At 41.7% G+C, this 17,483-nt stretch overlaps 2 protein-coding genes across 4 annotated transcripts in view; one reads left to right on the top strand and one right to left on the bottom strand.

Annotated features, from left to right (window-relative positions):
- The window catches only part of plekhg6 (pleckstrin homology domain containing, family G (with RhoGef domain) member 6), a 343,569-nt gene that overhangs the window by 314,906 nt on the left and 11,180 nt on the right, over nt 1-17,483 (bottom strand). The window contains exons 7-15 of one of the 2 annotated variants that reach the window (XR_013933096.1): nt 17,188-17,337; nt 15,458-15,568; nt 14,503-14,652; nt 13,862-13,996; nt 13,238-13,357; nt 12,849-12,984; nt 12,472-12,587; nt 10,655-12,237; nt 8,581-8,893 (exon numbers count right to left, since the gene is read on the bottom strand). Coding sequence is in view for 1 of the 2 variants with exons in the window: in XM_080427314.1 (XP_080283440.1) it covers nt 8,695-8,893; nt 10,655-12,237; nt 12,472-12,587; nt 12,849-12,984; nt 13,238-13,357; nt 13,862-13,996; nt 14,503-14,652; nt 15,458-15,568; nt 17,188-17,337 (2,700 nt within the window). In the remaining variant the exon portion in view is untranslated. Of the gene's footprint in view, nt 1-8,140; nt 8,894-10,654; nt 12,238-12,471; nt 12,588-12,848; nt 12,985-13,237; nt 13,358-13,861; nt 13,997-14,502; nt 14,653-15,457; nt 15,569-17,187; nt 17,338-17,483 lie in introns of those variants that run through there. The other variant, XM_080427314.1, reaches the window with a different exon arrangement.
- lag3 (lymphocyte activating 3) lies at nt 1,805-8,131 on the top strand. Of its 2 annotated transcripts, none has more exons than XM_080427315.1 (8): nt 1,805-1,996; nt 2,201-2,336; nt 3,247-3,467; nt 3,902-4,183; nt 4,539-4,838; nt 5,607-5,864; nt 6,333-6,463; nt 6,850-8,131. In XM_080427315.1, exons 1-8 carry the CDS (start codon nt 1,918-1,920, stop codon nt 6,988-6,990), a joined length of 1,548 nt encoding a protein of 515 aa, XP_080283441.1. In that variant the 5' UTR covers nt 1,805-1,917; the 3' UTR covers nt 6,991-8,131. The 2 variants fall into 2 exon arrangements, with proteins under 2 accessions (XP_080283441.1, XP_080283442.1); XM_080427316.1 differs by having other exon boundaries at nt 1,805-2,009.

Genomic DNA, 17,483 nt, shown 5'->3' with positions numbered 1-17,483 from the left:
AACCCTCAATTTCCACCTACTGTACACTTTCTATTGTATGAAACCATGTATATTGATGTGCTGTATGCATGTATGCAAGGCCATGCCCAGACTTTTGGGACGACAACCAAAATTAACTAACGCATTCATCTTGAGACAGTGAAAAAAATAAGGGTTTACATTTTGTATGTTAGTTACAAATATGCTAATGATTAGAATTGTGTGATTAACCAATTAAACAGCCTTTCAATTGATCCTAGTGAGTTAACACACAAGGGAATGACATGCATAGGATAGACATGCTAGTGTCATAGAACCAGACTTAACAGTGGACTTAATATGTTTGCGGCTGGGAAGGTGGTGGCATGTGGCCCTGTGGTTCTCAAACTAAATTTCAAGGTCTCCCCTTAACTCTGACAGTGTACAAATGGAACCAAATGGACCCGTTAGGGTCCATTTGGTTTCATTTGTACGCTATCAGAGTTACAGACTTGTAAGGGTCAATTTAGACCCCCTAAAGGAACCCAGAGATTCCCTGGAATCCACTTTGAGAACCATTGGTCTAGCCTACACCCTCCCCAAGGCCAAACGGTAGCGTTTGCAGTGACAGGGACTATGAAAAACAATCAAAAGCAGTTACTTCAGCCTCTGTACTGAATGAGAGCAGGGCAGAGAATGCTGTGGTTTGATTGTTACAAAAGGGCACTGTCTTCTATGAAAGCAGTCCGACAGGAGATTAGAAATCTAGCCATGAAGCCAACGTCAGAACTCTAGATGTGACATCAGCAAGGTGTGCTGAGCTGTTTTAATCACAGTGCTCTGAAAATGGACAACAAAATGTGTGAAGCGAAACCGGAGAGGATGAATCAGTCTCAGCCTCATGACGAATCTTCTTCAAATCAACATAGGCCTACTCCCGTTACCAGAATGGCCTATAATTCTATTATCAACGTCAATGAAAGCTGTGAATGAAAGCTGACTGGCAGCAAGGAAAGCAGGACAAGATAGTTTCGCATTGTTCTTCACATTTCCAAAACCGCTCTTCCAAACAACATGCGTTTCCTGTAAATAATGCAGAAGTAAATGAAGACGCATTGCACATTAGGAAGTTGCAATAATAAATGGTAAATATATTATATGGTGCATTTATATAGCGTCTTTATCCAAAGCGCTTTACATAGATTGTGCATTACATTCACCCATTCACACACACACATTCATACACCGATGGCGGAGGAAACCATGCAAGGCACCAACCTGCTCATCGGGAGCAATTAGGGGTTCAGTGTCTTGCTCAAGGACACTTCGACACTAACTCTTCTGGGGGAGCCCAGGATCGAACTGGAAACCTCACGACTTCCATCCAGCCGCTCTACCCCTGAGCCACTGCCACTGCTCAAGTTTGAATAAAATGGATGAACTACTCTCATGGTACACAAAGAAAAATCCTGTTTTTGTTGTTGCTTAAAGTTAAACTTCAAGAAATTCACTCTGTGAATTTCAATATATAGTAACTTCTACTGAGCATGTGCTTGTCAGTGTGACATCTTTATTAGTCATGTATCTGGATGTATGTTGTCTTGAAAGACTGATTAATGAAAGGGGTAGGGGAGGGGGTGGGGCAAAGGGGAATCCGTGGTAGGGTGTGTGGGTCTTTCTCCCTTGTTACCTGTCTGTCTTGTAGTTTCCATGTTGCGTCAGTCAGTGAGACCGCACCATACAGTAGATGTAAGTCACGTGGGGACTACCACTTCCCTCCTCCCCCACGACTATATAAAACTGAGCTCAGGCACACAAAACCCACACAGAGTACATCAAACAAAAACAGAAAGAATTGCTATCAAGAACATGGTACAGAGAGCTTGATTTCGATAGATGATCAGGTCGAAGAAAGATATTAGACGTGTAATTGTAGTGCAAGTTTGACAGCAGATTCAAATGTACAGCATAATACAACTGAAAGAGAACAAGATGTTGTGGAGATATCTCATCTGGTGCGGGATGGCCCTGCTATCAGGTACATATACACTGTAGGAAAATAACTTTTTCGTATTACGTTTTTTTATATAGTATTTATACATGTTTTTCTCACAAATTCTACATTGAGTGAATTCAGATTTGAAAAATCTTATCTAATTTAATTAAATTTAGTTATGGTATATTCTCTGGTAGGGTTTTCTAACAAAATAGAGTTTGTGTGTGCATGTGTGTGTTTCCCCAGGTGTTGTGTGTGAGGACATGGAGATGTTTGTGGAGTCAGGCTCCCAGGTTGACCTACCCTGTGAGTGCAGCCGTCCCGCAGTACAGTCCCGCTCTGCACAGTCTGCAGCTGTAATCATCTGGAGTAAGAATGGAGGGTAGGATTATCTTAATATTATGTCATTTAGAGTTATTATTTTTACATAATAACTAAAAATAAATTTATTTTGGGGGGGTCTCCAGATGATTAGCTTAATGTGCAACATTGTTTTCTCACCCAACAGTAAACAAACCAACATACAGTATAAGTGTATACATGGTATCTGCACATTTCTAAAGTCACAATTTAATGACTTTTAAGACCTTTTTAATGCCAAATTGGCCAAATTGTCAAATATTACGTAAGAAATCAGCTATTTTCACTATGTTTATCTGTGGAGCCGAGTCAAACTAACTTAAACTACAATTCCAAGTGCTTGTCAGAGTGGGGGGTCCCCAGTTCAAATATGATCATTTGGGGGGTCATGACCTGAAAGGTTTGGGAACCCCTGTGGCTATGTTTACGTTGACAATATAACGTATACAATTGGGGTGGCTGTATTTGGTCTCCCAACTCTTCTATTGAGACATTTAGATCATGTCAAAGGTCATGTCTCACCTAGACACAAATTCAACAAGATTCAATTTATCCCCCGAGCAAGCAGGCCGGCTCTATTAGCTCAATGGTAAAGATATCAGCACTTAAGCAGGAAGCCAGGTTCAAATCCAGGGTAGAAAAGGGAAGTTACATAGTGCTGCTTTAAGTTTGTTTGGAGATGAGACGTTTTGTTTTATTTTTTATTTTTATAAATCCCTTGATGTTCTTTCAATGTCACAGGCTAGTTTTTCCAAACTAAACTAAACAATCCACCAGCCACATTCATTCACTTTACCATGCCGGCTCCATCACTTAATCTTTCCCTTAGAATCACTGTCCATTCTATCTTATCTATCCATAATCATGAAAGTAAAAGCACTGCACTGTAGCGCTTTGAACATCTCCCACATTCTCCACTCACCTTCCCACAGCACAGTTTGGAGGAAGGGGCAGAACGGTCTGGAGACCTGGGGCCAAGCCTGTTACCGTCTGGAGACCCGGCAGCCACGGTGCTTCCATTCAGACACGGTCAAAGGGTTGCACAGCCTGCGTATTAAAGACATAACGGAGGAGGATGGAGGGGTGTATACCTGCACAGTGGCCGACAGAGTGACACAGGTTCAGAACACGGTCATACTAAGGGTCATCAAAGGTGAGAGACTCCTTGTAGACATGTATAGCTAGACAAAAAACGTGGTTTTATTATGACATGTTAGATCAGTGGTCCCTAAATGTTTCTATACCAAGGAAGGCCTCCCAAATAGCTATAGCCTCTGGCTTCAGCCACCCTTTTGCAATATGGCTGTTAACACCCCCCCCCCCCCCCCAATATTACTATGCCAACAATTTTCTTGATTTACCTATAATCCTAGATTGCTGAGGCACTACACTGTCTCTCTGCATTTGATGTGTGTGTTTACCTTGCTTACTGTGAGCGTCTGCTAAATGCCTAAATTGTAATTGTAAATAGTAAAATAAATTATTATATGCAATTCAATCACTTACACTCCCCATCAGTGATGCAGTACAAGTCATAATAATAATAAAAATAATAATAATAATCTCACTCTTGCCTGTATGTGTCAGTGTCCATCTCGCCATCGGCTCCACTTGAAGGAGACAACATCTCAGTCAGCTGTAAGGTGAACCCTTGGCCTAAAGGGGCCATGATCCGTTGGAAGCTGGGTGATAAGCCGTATACACCTGTCAATGAAAATGGGATGAAGGAGACCTTCAACCCACGTGAAGACCTGGACTCCAACAGCGCCTGGAGCGGCAGGGCCTCTCAGAGGCTGACGGGACGGTGGACATGTGTTGTAGACTACCGGGGGAAGGGAGGACAAGCGACACAGCATGTGTCTGTGAGAGGTGAGGGCATGATCACACATGACCTCCATGTTTTAGTCATAATTAATACTTAGTTGCGCGTTGTGTCACTCGCCTAAAATAGCAGATCTACAAGCTCACAACGTGAGCTTTCTACTTTAGGTGACTTATAACTAAGTATAAAAACCACCAATACAAATAAAGTATCCAAAACCACCACTAACCAGTAATGAGTACACAGGTCTAGGAACTAATGGTGCTCTGACAAATGTCTATGCTTCTAGACTATGAAAGGTGAAAGTGTTAGTCCAAGAATGCAGAAAAGCGCTAAGAAGAGTGGTTGAGATGACTACTTATAGTCTCTTTTCTATCTTTCGCCACCTTGTGCTCCTCATAGGAATCACCCGGCCATCCAATGACAGCACCAAGGTGTACGCAGCAGTGGGTTCGGCAGCCTCCCTCCCCTGTGTTTTTGCCCCTGGTTTGATACCCTCGGACCCAACCTGGGAGAAACTGAACGAGCAAGGAAAAACCTTTGCTCCCTCCAGCCCCCCTTCTCCCATGTCTACCCTGGACCCCTGCGACAGGTCCGCTACGCTGTTGGAGGTGGGCTTGGAGGATGGAGGCACCTACAGATGTTCTGGGACAATACAAGGACAGAGGTTGACTAGAACACTACAGCTTGTAGTCGCTAAAGGTGAGTCTATGGGTGTTTCCTACCGTGTAGAGACAAAAGTGTTGGTTCTTCAGCGATTCTTCAGGATGGTTGAGGTGCTATATAGCACCGCTGTCATACAAAGTATCTGTTGAAATGGTTCTTCAGCTTAGTTTAGGCACCTCTAATGGTTCAATATAGCGCCATTTAAAAAAGGATGTTCCCTACTATGCTTAAGAGTCAAATAACCCACTTTGTGCTATTTTGCACCATTTTTGTTTATGGGTACATATGTAGTGGCAACATTATGAGCTTACTTATTATGTGTCGTCTATATATCGCCAAGTGAAATAGAAACACCTTAAAAGGAGTAGTTCACCCAAAAAATTACTGAAACTATTTACACACCCCATGAAGCCTTGAATTCATGGAGATTTTTTAGTTTTTGTCACATTCCTAAGCCAATAATTTGATGACCGGCGGAAAGATGCTAATGTATCCGGTGGGAGACTCAAAGAGTCCTCTTTGAGTCTCCTACCGGAGAGACCGCCGGTCATCAAATTATTGGCTTAGGAATGCGACAAAAACAAAAAAATCTCCATGAATTCAAGGCTTCATGGGGTGTGTAATCATGGATAGAAAAGTATTTTTTGGGGTGAACTACTCCTTTAAGGGAAGTTTACAGTACATAGTCACAGTGAGCAATAATCCAGTCTATCAATGGCCTCACAGTGCATTTTTCTTTCTTTACACGATTAGCTCCATTCCATCACTCAATAACCACAATGCATTTTCTTGTTCTCCTTTCAGTTGAGAGCAACACTCCATCAGCCAGACGAGGCTCCGAGACATTGACCTGTCACCTTAGTGATCCTAGCGAGGTCACTGACTATGAGTGGGCCCACATGACCTATGACCTTTATGGCACTCAGTCAGTGAACTCCTCTGTACAGGGGAAGGTTATACAAATCAACAGAGAGACACAAGAGGATTCTGGGGAATGGATCTGTCGTTTCTACAGGAAAAAAGTCCTGCTGGGAACAGTAACATACCACGTTCAACAGACAAGTAAGCTTACACATATTGATTGAGTGAGAGAAAGGTTGGTCTTTGTGTTTTGCTCAAGAACACATCAAAAAGAGCCTATGGCTGTTGATGGAATGTTTGTCCTCTCTAGCCACTGCTGCCATTTCAGAATAGTGTACTCAGCATACAAACCAGCTAGCTATTTGGTGTATTCATTTACAAACGCATGCAAAGGCAATTACGGTTATATTTTCATGTAGATGAAAAATTACACTTTGAGCCTTTATCTGGGGCAGTAATAGCCCATATGGACAATCTACAAATGGTTAACACTTGCCCCACTGGGAAAGACAGTAGAAAGTAGTGGTTGTACTGCACTGCGAGAATATGGGACAGTGGTGCCAAACATAATGTTGCTACTAAGGAAGCCCATGCTCAGTCAGTTTTTCCTGTATACAAAACAATTGAATAAAGTCTAAACAAATCTCTCTGTCTCTGTGTGCTCCCCAGGCGGTCTGACTGGGGCCAGGCCCAGTGAGACAGGAAAATCCAATAAGGACACCGGCACAATAATCCTTCTTAGCGTCCTTCTCATGGTACTGCTGCTGGTCCTGCTTCAGATGTTCAAGAACCACCAACGGGTTAGTTTATTCTAAATTATATGTACTATACTATACGATTTAAAAAAAAGTAATTTAAATTTGTAAATGTTTTTAAATCTGTGTGTGTGTGGGGGGGGGGGGGGGGTAATTTATCTTTTTAATGTAGTTTGTAGATTGTTACAATATTGTGAAATAAGAAAAATTACGCTCTTTCTTTCAAGATGCAAGATACCTTCTGTCTTTGGCAGATTTCCCCACTTGTTTTGAGAAAAATAAAATAATGAGATTGGAATACAATTAAATCTACATTTTGTATACTGTCTGTGTGGGGTTTGAGTGCATACAATTGTCATCAATGCATTCAAGCTAGAGTGTGCGCTCAAGTTTGCCTGTTAATAATTTAATCCATGTCTTCTTCTGTGCAGAAGAAAAGGATCTTGCGATACCCTGCACTGGAGTCTATTGTTCACTCGATCTCAAATGAAAGAGAAGAGAAAGAACGGAACCAAGTTAAACACCACAGCATCTCAACTGTTGCAGCCAAATGTCACAACACTGTTGAATAAAGAGAACCTAGACTCGTATTGCCTGCAATAACCTTTATAGATGTACAGTACATATTTGTATAAATTGTAAACATACCCAGCAGACATTTGTAGCAATATGCATGCTCCTGTATTTAGAAAAAATATACAGTATCTGACATTTTGTGTATACTGTAACATTCATTTCAATGTAACCTTTTTTCTTCCAGCCGTTTATGTTTGTATTTCTGTATAGCCTGTAGTAGATGATAATAAAAATAAAAAATATATGTTCACAGGATTAAAGCTGCTTTTCATTATATACATAATATACAATCTGGAATTTCAAAGTGAAATGAATAAGACAAAAGTGAAATTGTTATTCATATAAATAAAAATTAATACGGTCATGATATTTACACAAATCATTGGCTAAGCGTATTGGCATTTAATAATTTTTTTAAAAAAAGAATATGTTACATTATTTGACATAGTGATGCATATTTACAGAGGCAGTGTTAGCATATCTGGAATTGGAGATACAAACAGTATATGGTCTCTGTCGGGTGGAAACCTCAAATGTCCAAAACCCGGAAGTTCCGCGGACGTTCCGCGGCTGTTGCCGCTGCCGGAGAATGCACTCGCTCCTTCTGCAAAACTGTTACTTTTCAGGATTCAAATTCTAGCAAAAGTAGGAGATCGGCAAGATCAAAATGCGTTGCTTTGCGCCGCGTTTCGATGCTTGCAGTATGATCGCAAGTAGGGCATTAATTTACGAAAAAAACAAAAAAAGTTAAACTATATATGGAGATAAGAGGTTTCTGCCAGACAGCGACAATATGCATCTGGAAATGAGGCAGGTTAAACCTGGTCAGAGGAGTACTATAAATCAAGCTCACAGATTGAACTTTGGCACAGTGTAAGACTTATAAGTTAACTGTCTTGGGACTTCATCAGTTGCATGACAGCGTGTATCTCGGAACACACTTGAATCCACTGTGGGCAGTGGTGTAATGTAACTAAGTACGTGTAGGCCTACTCAAGTTCTGTACTTGAAGGGATACTTCACTTTCGGGCCGGGGACACATTTAAAAAAAATATTAAAAATAAATGAAAAAAGTTATGGAAAATTCATGGCCCCCTCACGACACGCAGTGTCCTACTAATGTGTGAGGGGGCCATGAATTTTCCATAACTTTTTTCATTTATTTTTAATATTTTTTTTAAATGTGTCCCCGGCCCGAAAGTGAAGTATCCCTTACAATGTTGAGGTATTTTTACTTTACTGGAGTATTTCCAAATGTCAGTACTTTTACTTTTACTCCACTACAATTATTTGACAGCTTTACTAGTTACTTTGCAGATTTAGATTATTATCACAAAACATACATTAACCACTTCAGCCCTATATATCTATGCTATTTTCAAAAGATTTGTACACATTTTAAACTTGTGAAATGGGACATTCTGCATAATAAGTACTTTCTCCTTTTTGTACTTAAAGTACATTTTGATACCAATACTTTTGTACTTTTACTCAAGTACATTTTGAATTCCGAACTTTTACTTGTAAACATTGCAGTATTGATACTTTTACTTTAAGTAAATGTGAGTACTTCTTCAATCACTGACTGTGGGTGCACTGCTAGCTGAGTCCCACAGGTAAAATCCTCATTTCTACACTCTCATGCAGGTTAGTGCCCTTGTACAAGAGAGTTCCCCTTTGTCTCTGTAGCCTCATCAGAACTAGACTTGGCTAACCTCTCCTTCCTCTTGCTCTGTGAATCTCTTCATGTCCCATGCAGTCAGAGTTCTGCTGATGCCCTCCAACAGCCCCTCACCTCCTCCGATGGTATAATCCCCGGGGTTCAGGTGATCCATGACCTCTTCATCATCGAAGCACCACCCTGACCAGTCCACATTTACGCCGTCCGCAAAGACAGAGCTACAGAAGGAGGGACATGGGAATGAAAGATATTTATTCATACAATTGTTGAATATATTGTCGCTGTCGGGCAGACAGACAAACCTCTTGACTGACAAGCAAAGACAATTGAAATACAGTTCTAAACGTTCACAGGATGTTTTACTATGTAAACCTGTACTGAAACAAGATTCAATACAAAGATTTGAAAAGGAAATAATCATAAGGAAAGTGAGACAGAGAATAAATACTGAACTCTATGTATTCAATATTTAAGGGAAGGAGTCACAATAAACTATGCAATATGATGTTTTGTGCTACTTGGATGTGCCAATATGTTCCTCAATTAAACAAAGACAAAGTAATTTTTGGAGGCAAGGAAGAACGATAAAAAAAATCTGTGCTCAGCTTCAATGGGCAATCTTAAAAACCACATGGACTCAAACCTGAATTTCAACAGCCACAATAAGACAATTACAAAGTCAGCCTACTATCACCTTAAGAATATAAATAATATCAAGGATTAAAGGACTTGTTGCAAGATTTGTCCATGTGTTTATCTTCATTAGACTTCACTACAGTAACGGTGTCTTTACCGGTCTCCCTAAAGAAATCTATCAGACACCTGCAGTTGATTCAGAAGGCTGTTGCTCTTGTCCTTAATAGGAAAGTGGATTATATCACTCCAGTTCTCATATCTTTACACTGGCTGCCTTTACAGTATGTCTATTTTCTATACGATTACGTTCTAATAACTATTTCTTTATTATATTTAAATGACCTTGTATAATGTGTTTCTTTGACACTGTTGCTTTTAATGTTTTGAGTAAATCACTTGAATTGCATTGTTGAAATGTTCTATACAAATAAACTTGCCTTGCCTTCTTGCCAGAACAATTACATCTGTCTCAGTGATCAAAACATGCACATACTGCACTGTACTTAAATACAGTATAACAATCATATTCCGATTTGATCACATTAATTATTTTACTTTTTATTAGAATTGTTATGTTCCTCATTTATGTGACCTCATGCTATGGATATCATGTCATACATTTCTATGTTTTGAATACTTTTGCCGTAGCAACAGCTTTGCTTAATTCTTTGAACATAGCAAAATGTTGTTACTTGGCCGTATTTATTTTTATAAACCTAATTTTAAACCCATGTCTTAAATATAAAAAAAGTGAAACAAAAAGTCTAGCTGTCTATCCAGAACATATCTGTATCAATCAGTTATATTAACATTAAGTGTTGGCAAAACATGTTTTTGATAATAATTATAGGGATCGTAGTTGCAAAAAGTATTAATATAGTAGTAATATTTAACTAAATAAAATCCAATTTAATGTCTGTGATCCACAGTTATTCACTACATGATGTACTGTGGAATAAAAATCCAAACCTGAGCAATATTTAAAAATATGTTTGGGGTGGACCTTCTTCTATTTCATTCTATTTCCATTGCGTGGCTCATTCTGTATTAAGATTCAAATCGAGAATCAGATTACATAGGCCGATAAGTAGGCAGTGCCACCAAACAGCGTAGATAGATACCATTTAGTTTCCATTCAATCATAACTTGATAGCCATTGTCTGTCCACCCACTCATAACTCATTGCAAACGACAAGATTTTACAGCTGATAACCATTTTGTTCTACCAAAAATAAATGCATACACAGACGTACCATTATCTACTAAATTCATATTCATAATTTTTCTTTACAATAGAATAGAATAGAATCTGCCTTCCAAAAAAAAAAGATCAGTTTCTTTACCTGCTCCTCTTCTCATCTTCAGCTCCATCCACCAGCTGCTCCCTCCATCCTTTACTCACGGTAGGAGCTCTGCATCTCATGACCTCCACCTCCTCCCACTCTGTATCCCGGTCTCCTTCACTGGGTGACTGTGACGGAGTGGTGGAGAAAGAAGGGGAAGGAGGCCGATTCCATGTTTTGACGTTGGCATGCAGTTTCCCGTTTGTTTGGCCCCTCTCCTTGGCTCGTTCCAGAAGGCCCACCAGAGTGGAGGTGCGTGCTCGTGGATTCAAACCTAGAGCAGGATAAGGAGGGGCGTCCATTCTTGGCAGACTGCTCTTACGAGACTCATGACCAAGTCCCTGTCCACCGTGAGTGACCAGGTCGGGAATGGAGGCGCTCCTCTGCGCCTTTAATTTGGGCCTCCTTGTTTGTGAGTTTTGCTCAGGCACGTCATTGGGCTGCTCAGGCTCAGAAAGGTTTTGGAGGTCTGGGGAAACCCCATCACCAATCGCGTCCCACAACACCCTGTGGTTCAGCTGCTTCAAGGATCCCAGCTTGAGCACCAGGTGAGAGTCTGTGTTCTGTCTAGAGGAAGAAACCGAGTGTCCCTTGAGCTTGTGGTTGCAATCCGAGTCCGAGTTGGAGGAAGAGTTGGTATGAGCAGACCAGACGGCTGCTCCTGGCCCTCTCAACTGCTGCTGGCTGGACATCTGAGGACGAGCACCATGATGGCTGCTGATTGGTCTCCTCCGCCGTAATCTAGGAGACCTCAGCTTGCTCGAGAAGCTCCATGAGTCCGACGGGGGACCCTCTTCTACAGAATGGCCGTGCCAAGAGTCTCTCCTGGGCTCCTGGTACACTGGCCGTGACTCTGAATGCCTCCGCAATGACCTCCCTCCGGCTCCTGCGGGGAACCCTTGAAACTCAGACGTCCCCATAGAACTCAGTGTTTGGTGCTCTCTGTAAGGAGGAAGTGAGGTGACAGACTGGGGCATTGGGTAGTCTACATCAGGGTACACTCCACCAATCAATAGAGAGTGCGGTCCACTGGGTTTGCTTCTGAGAGGCTTTGCCACGTCTGTAGGCAGAACGCCATTGCTCAACTCAGAGGCTGATTGTCTGTTGTGGTTCCAGGTCGCCTTCCGCTCTTTAATCCCCCGAAATTCAGCCACAAACTCCTCTTGCTCCCATTGTTGATCTCCTCTCACCCCCATTTCTATCCATTCCCTGCCTTCCATTTCTTGCCTTTTTTTTAGGGCCCGACGGGCAAAGCCCCCATGCACTGATTTGCGTTGAGTGTCACTGAACTCATGTTGCTGTCCAGATAACCCAGGACCGTTACTGGTGACCTTCGGGTCTGAGTGCCGGGGCGCTGTCTCTGTCACTCTGGATGTCAACATCCCACTAACTGATTGGGCAAAAACTGGTTCTTCAACGAGGTTATCTACAAATGTTTCATTTCCTGATTTTTTTAGTGGGTGTTTAATTTGATCCTTATGAGCTATATTAGTTTCCGTAATGAGCATGGTCTCAGATTGTTGGAGTTTCTGGCTGTCCATCAGTCTGTTGTTCTCGGTCTCTCTGAGTCCCTTCAGCGTCTCCTGTCAATTAACAAGACTCACAATAAAATTTACAGTACACAGACTTCAATTAATCTTTAATTAATAGCTTAATATCCCATATCCGCTCTTTAGTTTGGTTTTCTATGAATGTGTTCGTTAATGTAAATATTTTACAAAACTTGAGCGACAATACTGACACAATAGTGATTGCCAAATAAAAACAATTGGATCGCCGTCCCATCAGGGATGAGGGTAAGAATTGTCTGTGGTAACCTGTGCCTGGTGAATGGTGGAAACCCACGTGGGGCAGCTCTCTGGTGAGGCTGTAGAGAATATGTAGACATTCATGGGACAGCCAAGTTCACTGACCTCCACGAGAACAAAGGAACCTGAGAGAACAAAATGAGGAGGTGGAGGAGAAAGGTTGAAACATTTATGTGCTCAGGATTATAGGACTGATGTCAGTTCCTGGATGTTCAAGATAAATGGTAAATGGTGCACTTATATAGCGCCTCAACACTTGACTACAATGTGTTTTCATACAGTATGCATTCATGTAGTGTGGAGCAGAGTGGTTTTGTGAAAGAATAATCTGTATTCAATGAGCCGCCCCCAGGATGAAAGGTGAAATAAAAGAGGTTCATACTTACTGCCGTCTCTGAGCGCTGAACAATGACTTCTGTCCAAGGCCAATGGGGGACGCACTACCTTCAGCCTCTCCGCCTTCTTCTGAACTTTGGTTATCAGGAGGACATCTGAGAAGAGTAGAGCCACCACCACCTCCAGCTACGTTACGCCATGACAGAGTAAACACAGACATATTAAAGAGATTTATAAGGTCTTAATTCATCCTGAATAGATAGAACAGTATATAGAAACAGCAACAGCAGTAATCGTATGTTATCTGATCTGGGAAAAACTTCACCTAAAATTTCATTTTAGGTGCAGTTATCTTTTATAAGACTTGAGCGCTAAAACATTTCTGAATGTTTATCTAATCTATCAATCAAACAGTTAATTAGTAATTGGGTACACACACCTTACTGTCCTTCCTAACACGGACCTTTAGGTTTTCCTCCAGAAGCAGTTTGCGTACAATCCCAGGATCCACCCCTTTCATTGGGCACGTTAAGTCAAACTGACAAACCTCTCGGACATGCTGTGGAATGATGAAAATGATGGTCAATTTTCATTGATAATGATAATGACATCAATGTGTGTGTGTGTGTGTGTGTGTGTGTGTGTGTGTGTGTGTGTGTGTGTGTGTGTGTGTGTGTGTGTGTGTGTGTGTGTGTGTGTGTGTGTGTGTCCACGGTTAATATTACAAACCACTGGGCCGATCGGTGCCAAATGTCTTGTGCACACTGCCAGCAGGCCAAAGAAGTAAATATTTATTTTTTACATATCGTGAATTCTTTATGAATATTTTATAATCTCAGATCCACCATCCCGCCGTCCCACCATGTTTGGGTAAGACTGACGTCATCAATATGATTTCAGTTTCAGTTGAAAATATGTCAAAGGACACTTGTCCAAATATTCATGGGACGAAGTATAAATTAAGCCATTACCTTAACACCGGATCCCATCAATGCGCCTCTCATGTTCTCACCCCTCCATCCCACAAAGAACAAGGTGGGATGGACTACATGAAATGTCTTACCTTGTCAATTTCCTCATTTATCCCTTCCACCACATATCCCTCCACTCTCTGGGCAGAAATAGAGAGAGCCAGCTCCTCGTCTTTCAGCCTCATGTAGTCATTGATGCTCTCCAGAAAACCATTAACACTGGACAACTGGAGGACAGACACAGGAAGACGTGTTGTCAAGAAGAGGTGTTGTCAGTCTTAAACTCAGAAAACTCTTAAACCTTTGGGAACTACAGATTGATCCAATTAATGTGGGTCTATCAGTATATGTTCAGGAAACTGCAGGCCAAACTAAAGCTTCCCTATGACTTAATTTAATCATTTTTCACACTTTACATTGTTTATTAATTTTATTTGCACACTACATTTGCACAGTACCGGTTCTCTGCCCTTTGGCCTTAACCCGTCCTAACTGGAGAAGTGGGGAGCTACTGAGCAGGGGACCAGCTCCAGATCAAAGGCTAATGCCTTGCTCAAGGGCCCTGGCAGGTATTCAGTATGTCCCTAACATGTACTGTATGTAATTAGGTGTGGGAGGAAACCCATATGGAGAACATACAACAACACAGAGAAAGGCCCCATGCAGTTGGGTTCGAACCCAGGACACCTAGCCACTATGCCACCCCTTCCCTCTTGAAATTGTAGCTTCTCACCATGTGTCGTATTGAATGTTGTACATGTGGGTCCTGGGTGGTTTTGAGCACAGCCTTCAACAGCAGGGGGTACTTGGTGATCCTCTGGTGGGGCTTGGCCTGCATGTCTCCCAGACGCATCCGCTCACACTGAGGGTGTGTCTCCACCCACTAAGGACAATGATATAAGCATAAGTCCAGAGAAGCCCTGAAGTCACGTCTGGTTGTCAGTGGCAGTAGCTACCTAAGATACTGATTGATTGATTGATTGATTGATTGATTGATTGATTGATTGATTGATTGATTCATTGATTGGATTGGAGTCAGTCAGTCAGTCAGTCATTCATGCATTGCAAATGAAACCCACCATTCAAAAATACAGCTTGAAAGAATGACAATGACACCTGTTCTGTTGCACCTGTGACTGCTGTTAAAACAAAAGATAATTGTTCCTGGTTGTCAAAGTGACATCACCATTAGGTGCTACACTACATTTTTAATATACTAAACAATGTACTTCAGTTAATGATTCAAGAGCTTGCCAGTAGCCCTTTCTGAAAGATGAAGCCAGCGATTCAAAGAAAGTATTGCACGGATGCTTGCCTCACACTTTCTGTCAATAAACTGTCAGTGCATAAATTCTTGCCGATGTTACAGAAATAACGCCTTACAGTTACCAGAGCAGGCTGAGTCATTTTGAGAGGATGTTGGTGTGACAAGCAGCTGTCCTTCTGGGACTGACTGATAACCGACACGTTATGAGAACAGCGCGAAACCACATCATAAACAACAATAACACCATGGGTTAGGCATCGCCCTTTGTTCTCGGCTGTGGAGCATAATGTGGTTAAGGCCTGTGTCATCATGCTGTATTAAGTATTGTCTGGACTCATGCATAAAGTTGAATAATGTTTTTCTTTGTGTGTATGTGTACTGTATATTTCAATGCATGCAGGTTCAGTGTATATAATGTTACCTGGACGTATGTAAAGAAGTGAGGTTTGGTATCCATCTCTCTTCGTGTAAACTCTAGAGTGTCCTCCTCCTCCCAACAATATGGCAAGTAGGAAGAGAAACGTTTGTGGAACTAGAGAAAAAGCAGAGGCAGAATTGAAAAGTATTGTGTACAGAAGCAGATAAAACTAGAAAAAGTGCTCCTCGGAGCACAGGTCTCCGCCAGGTCAGGTAGGTTATTGTGGCCTCCTGGTGGCGCTATAATAGGCCAAAGTGAAAAGGGTGCCATTTCTTCTTAGGCCTTGCACGGCAATCGGACACTGCATTCATGATTTGAAGCATTTTGTTCAAAAATGTGTTTTGCTAAATTAGACCTAATGGTGGCGCTATAACAGGCCAATGTTAAAAGGGTGGCATTTGCTCCTCAACATAGTGTGAATGTGCGTCCAAAGTTTGACCGCAATCGGATGCTGCGTTCATGATTTGCAGCATTTTGTTCAAAACAAGGCACTACTGCAAACTTTAGATGTCAATCTTAGCCAATCAGGATGGAATATGAAAAATCAAACACATCCGTCTTGATCACATGACTGTAGAGATCATGTGTACCGATTTGCGTGACATTTCGATAAAATCGGAAGGAGTAATATAAAAAAATGTGTTTTACATAAGTCGGCCTCCTGGTGGCGCTATAAAAGGCAGATGTGAAAAATGCAGGGCAAAGGTTTTTCCTTGACCTCTAGGGAGTGCGCTTACAAAGTTTTACACAGATCGGTGCAGTTATAGGTCAAAACACAAATCGGTCTGTTATAGCGCCACCATGAGGCTGATTTGAACATTTTCAAGTGGCATTTCTTCCTCGGCCTAGTGGGAATGTGCGTGTGAAATCTCACGGAAATCGCAAGCTGCGTTCATGATTTGAGGCATTTTGTTGAAAACGGAGCAATCCTGCAAACTTTGGAAGCCAACCTTAGCCAATCAGGATGAAATATGGAAAATTGGACAGATCCGTGTTGATCACATGACTATAGAGATACTGTGTACTGATTTGCGTGATTTTTGGATAAAATCTGTAGGAGTACTGTCAAGAAATGTGTTTTGCAAAAAGCGGCCTCCTGGTGGCGCTATAAAAGGCTAATTTGAAAAATTTGGGGCAGAGGTTCTGCTCTGGCATCCAGGGAGTGTGTGTGCACAGTTTTGCTGCGATCAAACCAACGGTGCCGGAGATTAGCTGTACACAAAATGACAGAATGACGGACACACACACGGACACACGGACGGACACACACACACACACACACACACACACACACACACGGACGGACGGACAGGGGGCAAAACATACTCTCTCGCCATGCCTTTCGGCCTGGCGGAGACAATGACAGGAAGTTTAGTTTCGTTTAGTTTCAAGGAAATATATAAATCAAATAATAAACTAGACAACAGAACAAAGACTTTAATAATAATGTGTGCAGGTGAGGATAAATACAAAGGACACTCATAACATAAACAGCCTGCTTTTACTTGCAGACACCCAACTTCTAATCTCTGGAGAATAACAGGTTTTGTGCAGGACAGGTGAGATGTAAAAAAAGCAAAATAACATATTCTATTCTACAGTATTCTAGTAATAACATCTAATAGCCAGTTGTCACCTACAGACACCCATGGTTTTGTATAGGTGAGATTAGGAAGGAAGAGGGGTATATTTTATTATATTCTATTCAATTCATAACTTCTAACAACTGTTACCTGCAGACACCCCGCTTCTAACCTCAGGGGGTCGAAGGGTTTCCCAGTCCTCCGAACTTCCCTTAACATGGGATACATCACTTCCTGCCAGAAGAGGCGATGGGCACTGAGAATGGAGGGGAGGTTGGAGAAGAGAAGCTCAGGTGTCACCTGACAGAAGAACAGAAAAGGAAACTGATTTAATGATGTACTACTGTACTCTCTAACTCTGGGTGACAGTTTCCGCATTCTCAGTGGAAAATCTAAATTAAAATGACTGTTGATGTTATTGTTCTTGAGCTCAATGTTCCACTGCT

The sequence above is a fragment of the Gymnoscopelus braueri genome, assembly GCF_963280865.1.
Source record: "Gymnoscopelus braueri genome assembly, chromosome: 4".
NCBI lineage: Eukaryota > Metazoa > Chordata > Actinopteri > Myctophiformes > Myctophidae > Gymnoscopelus > Gymnoscopelus braueri.
The sequence above is the reverse complement of the archived record's forward strand: the minus strand, read 5'-3'. Positions and strand labels throughout refer to the sequence as shown.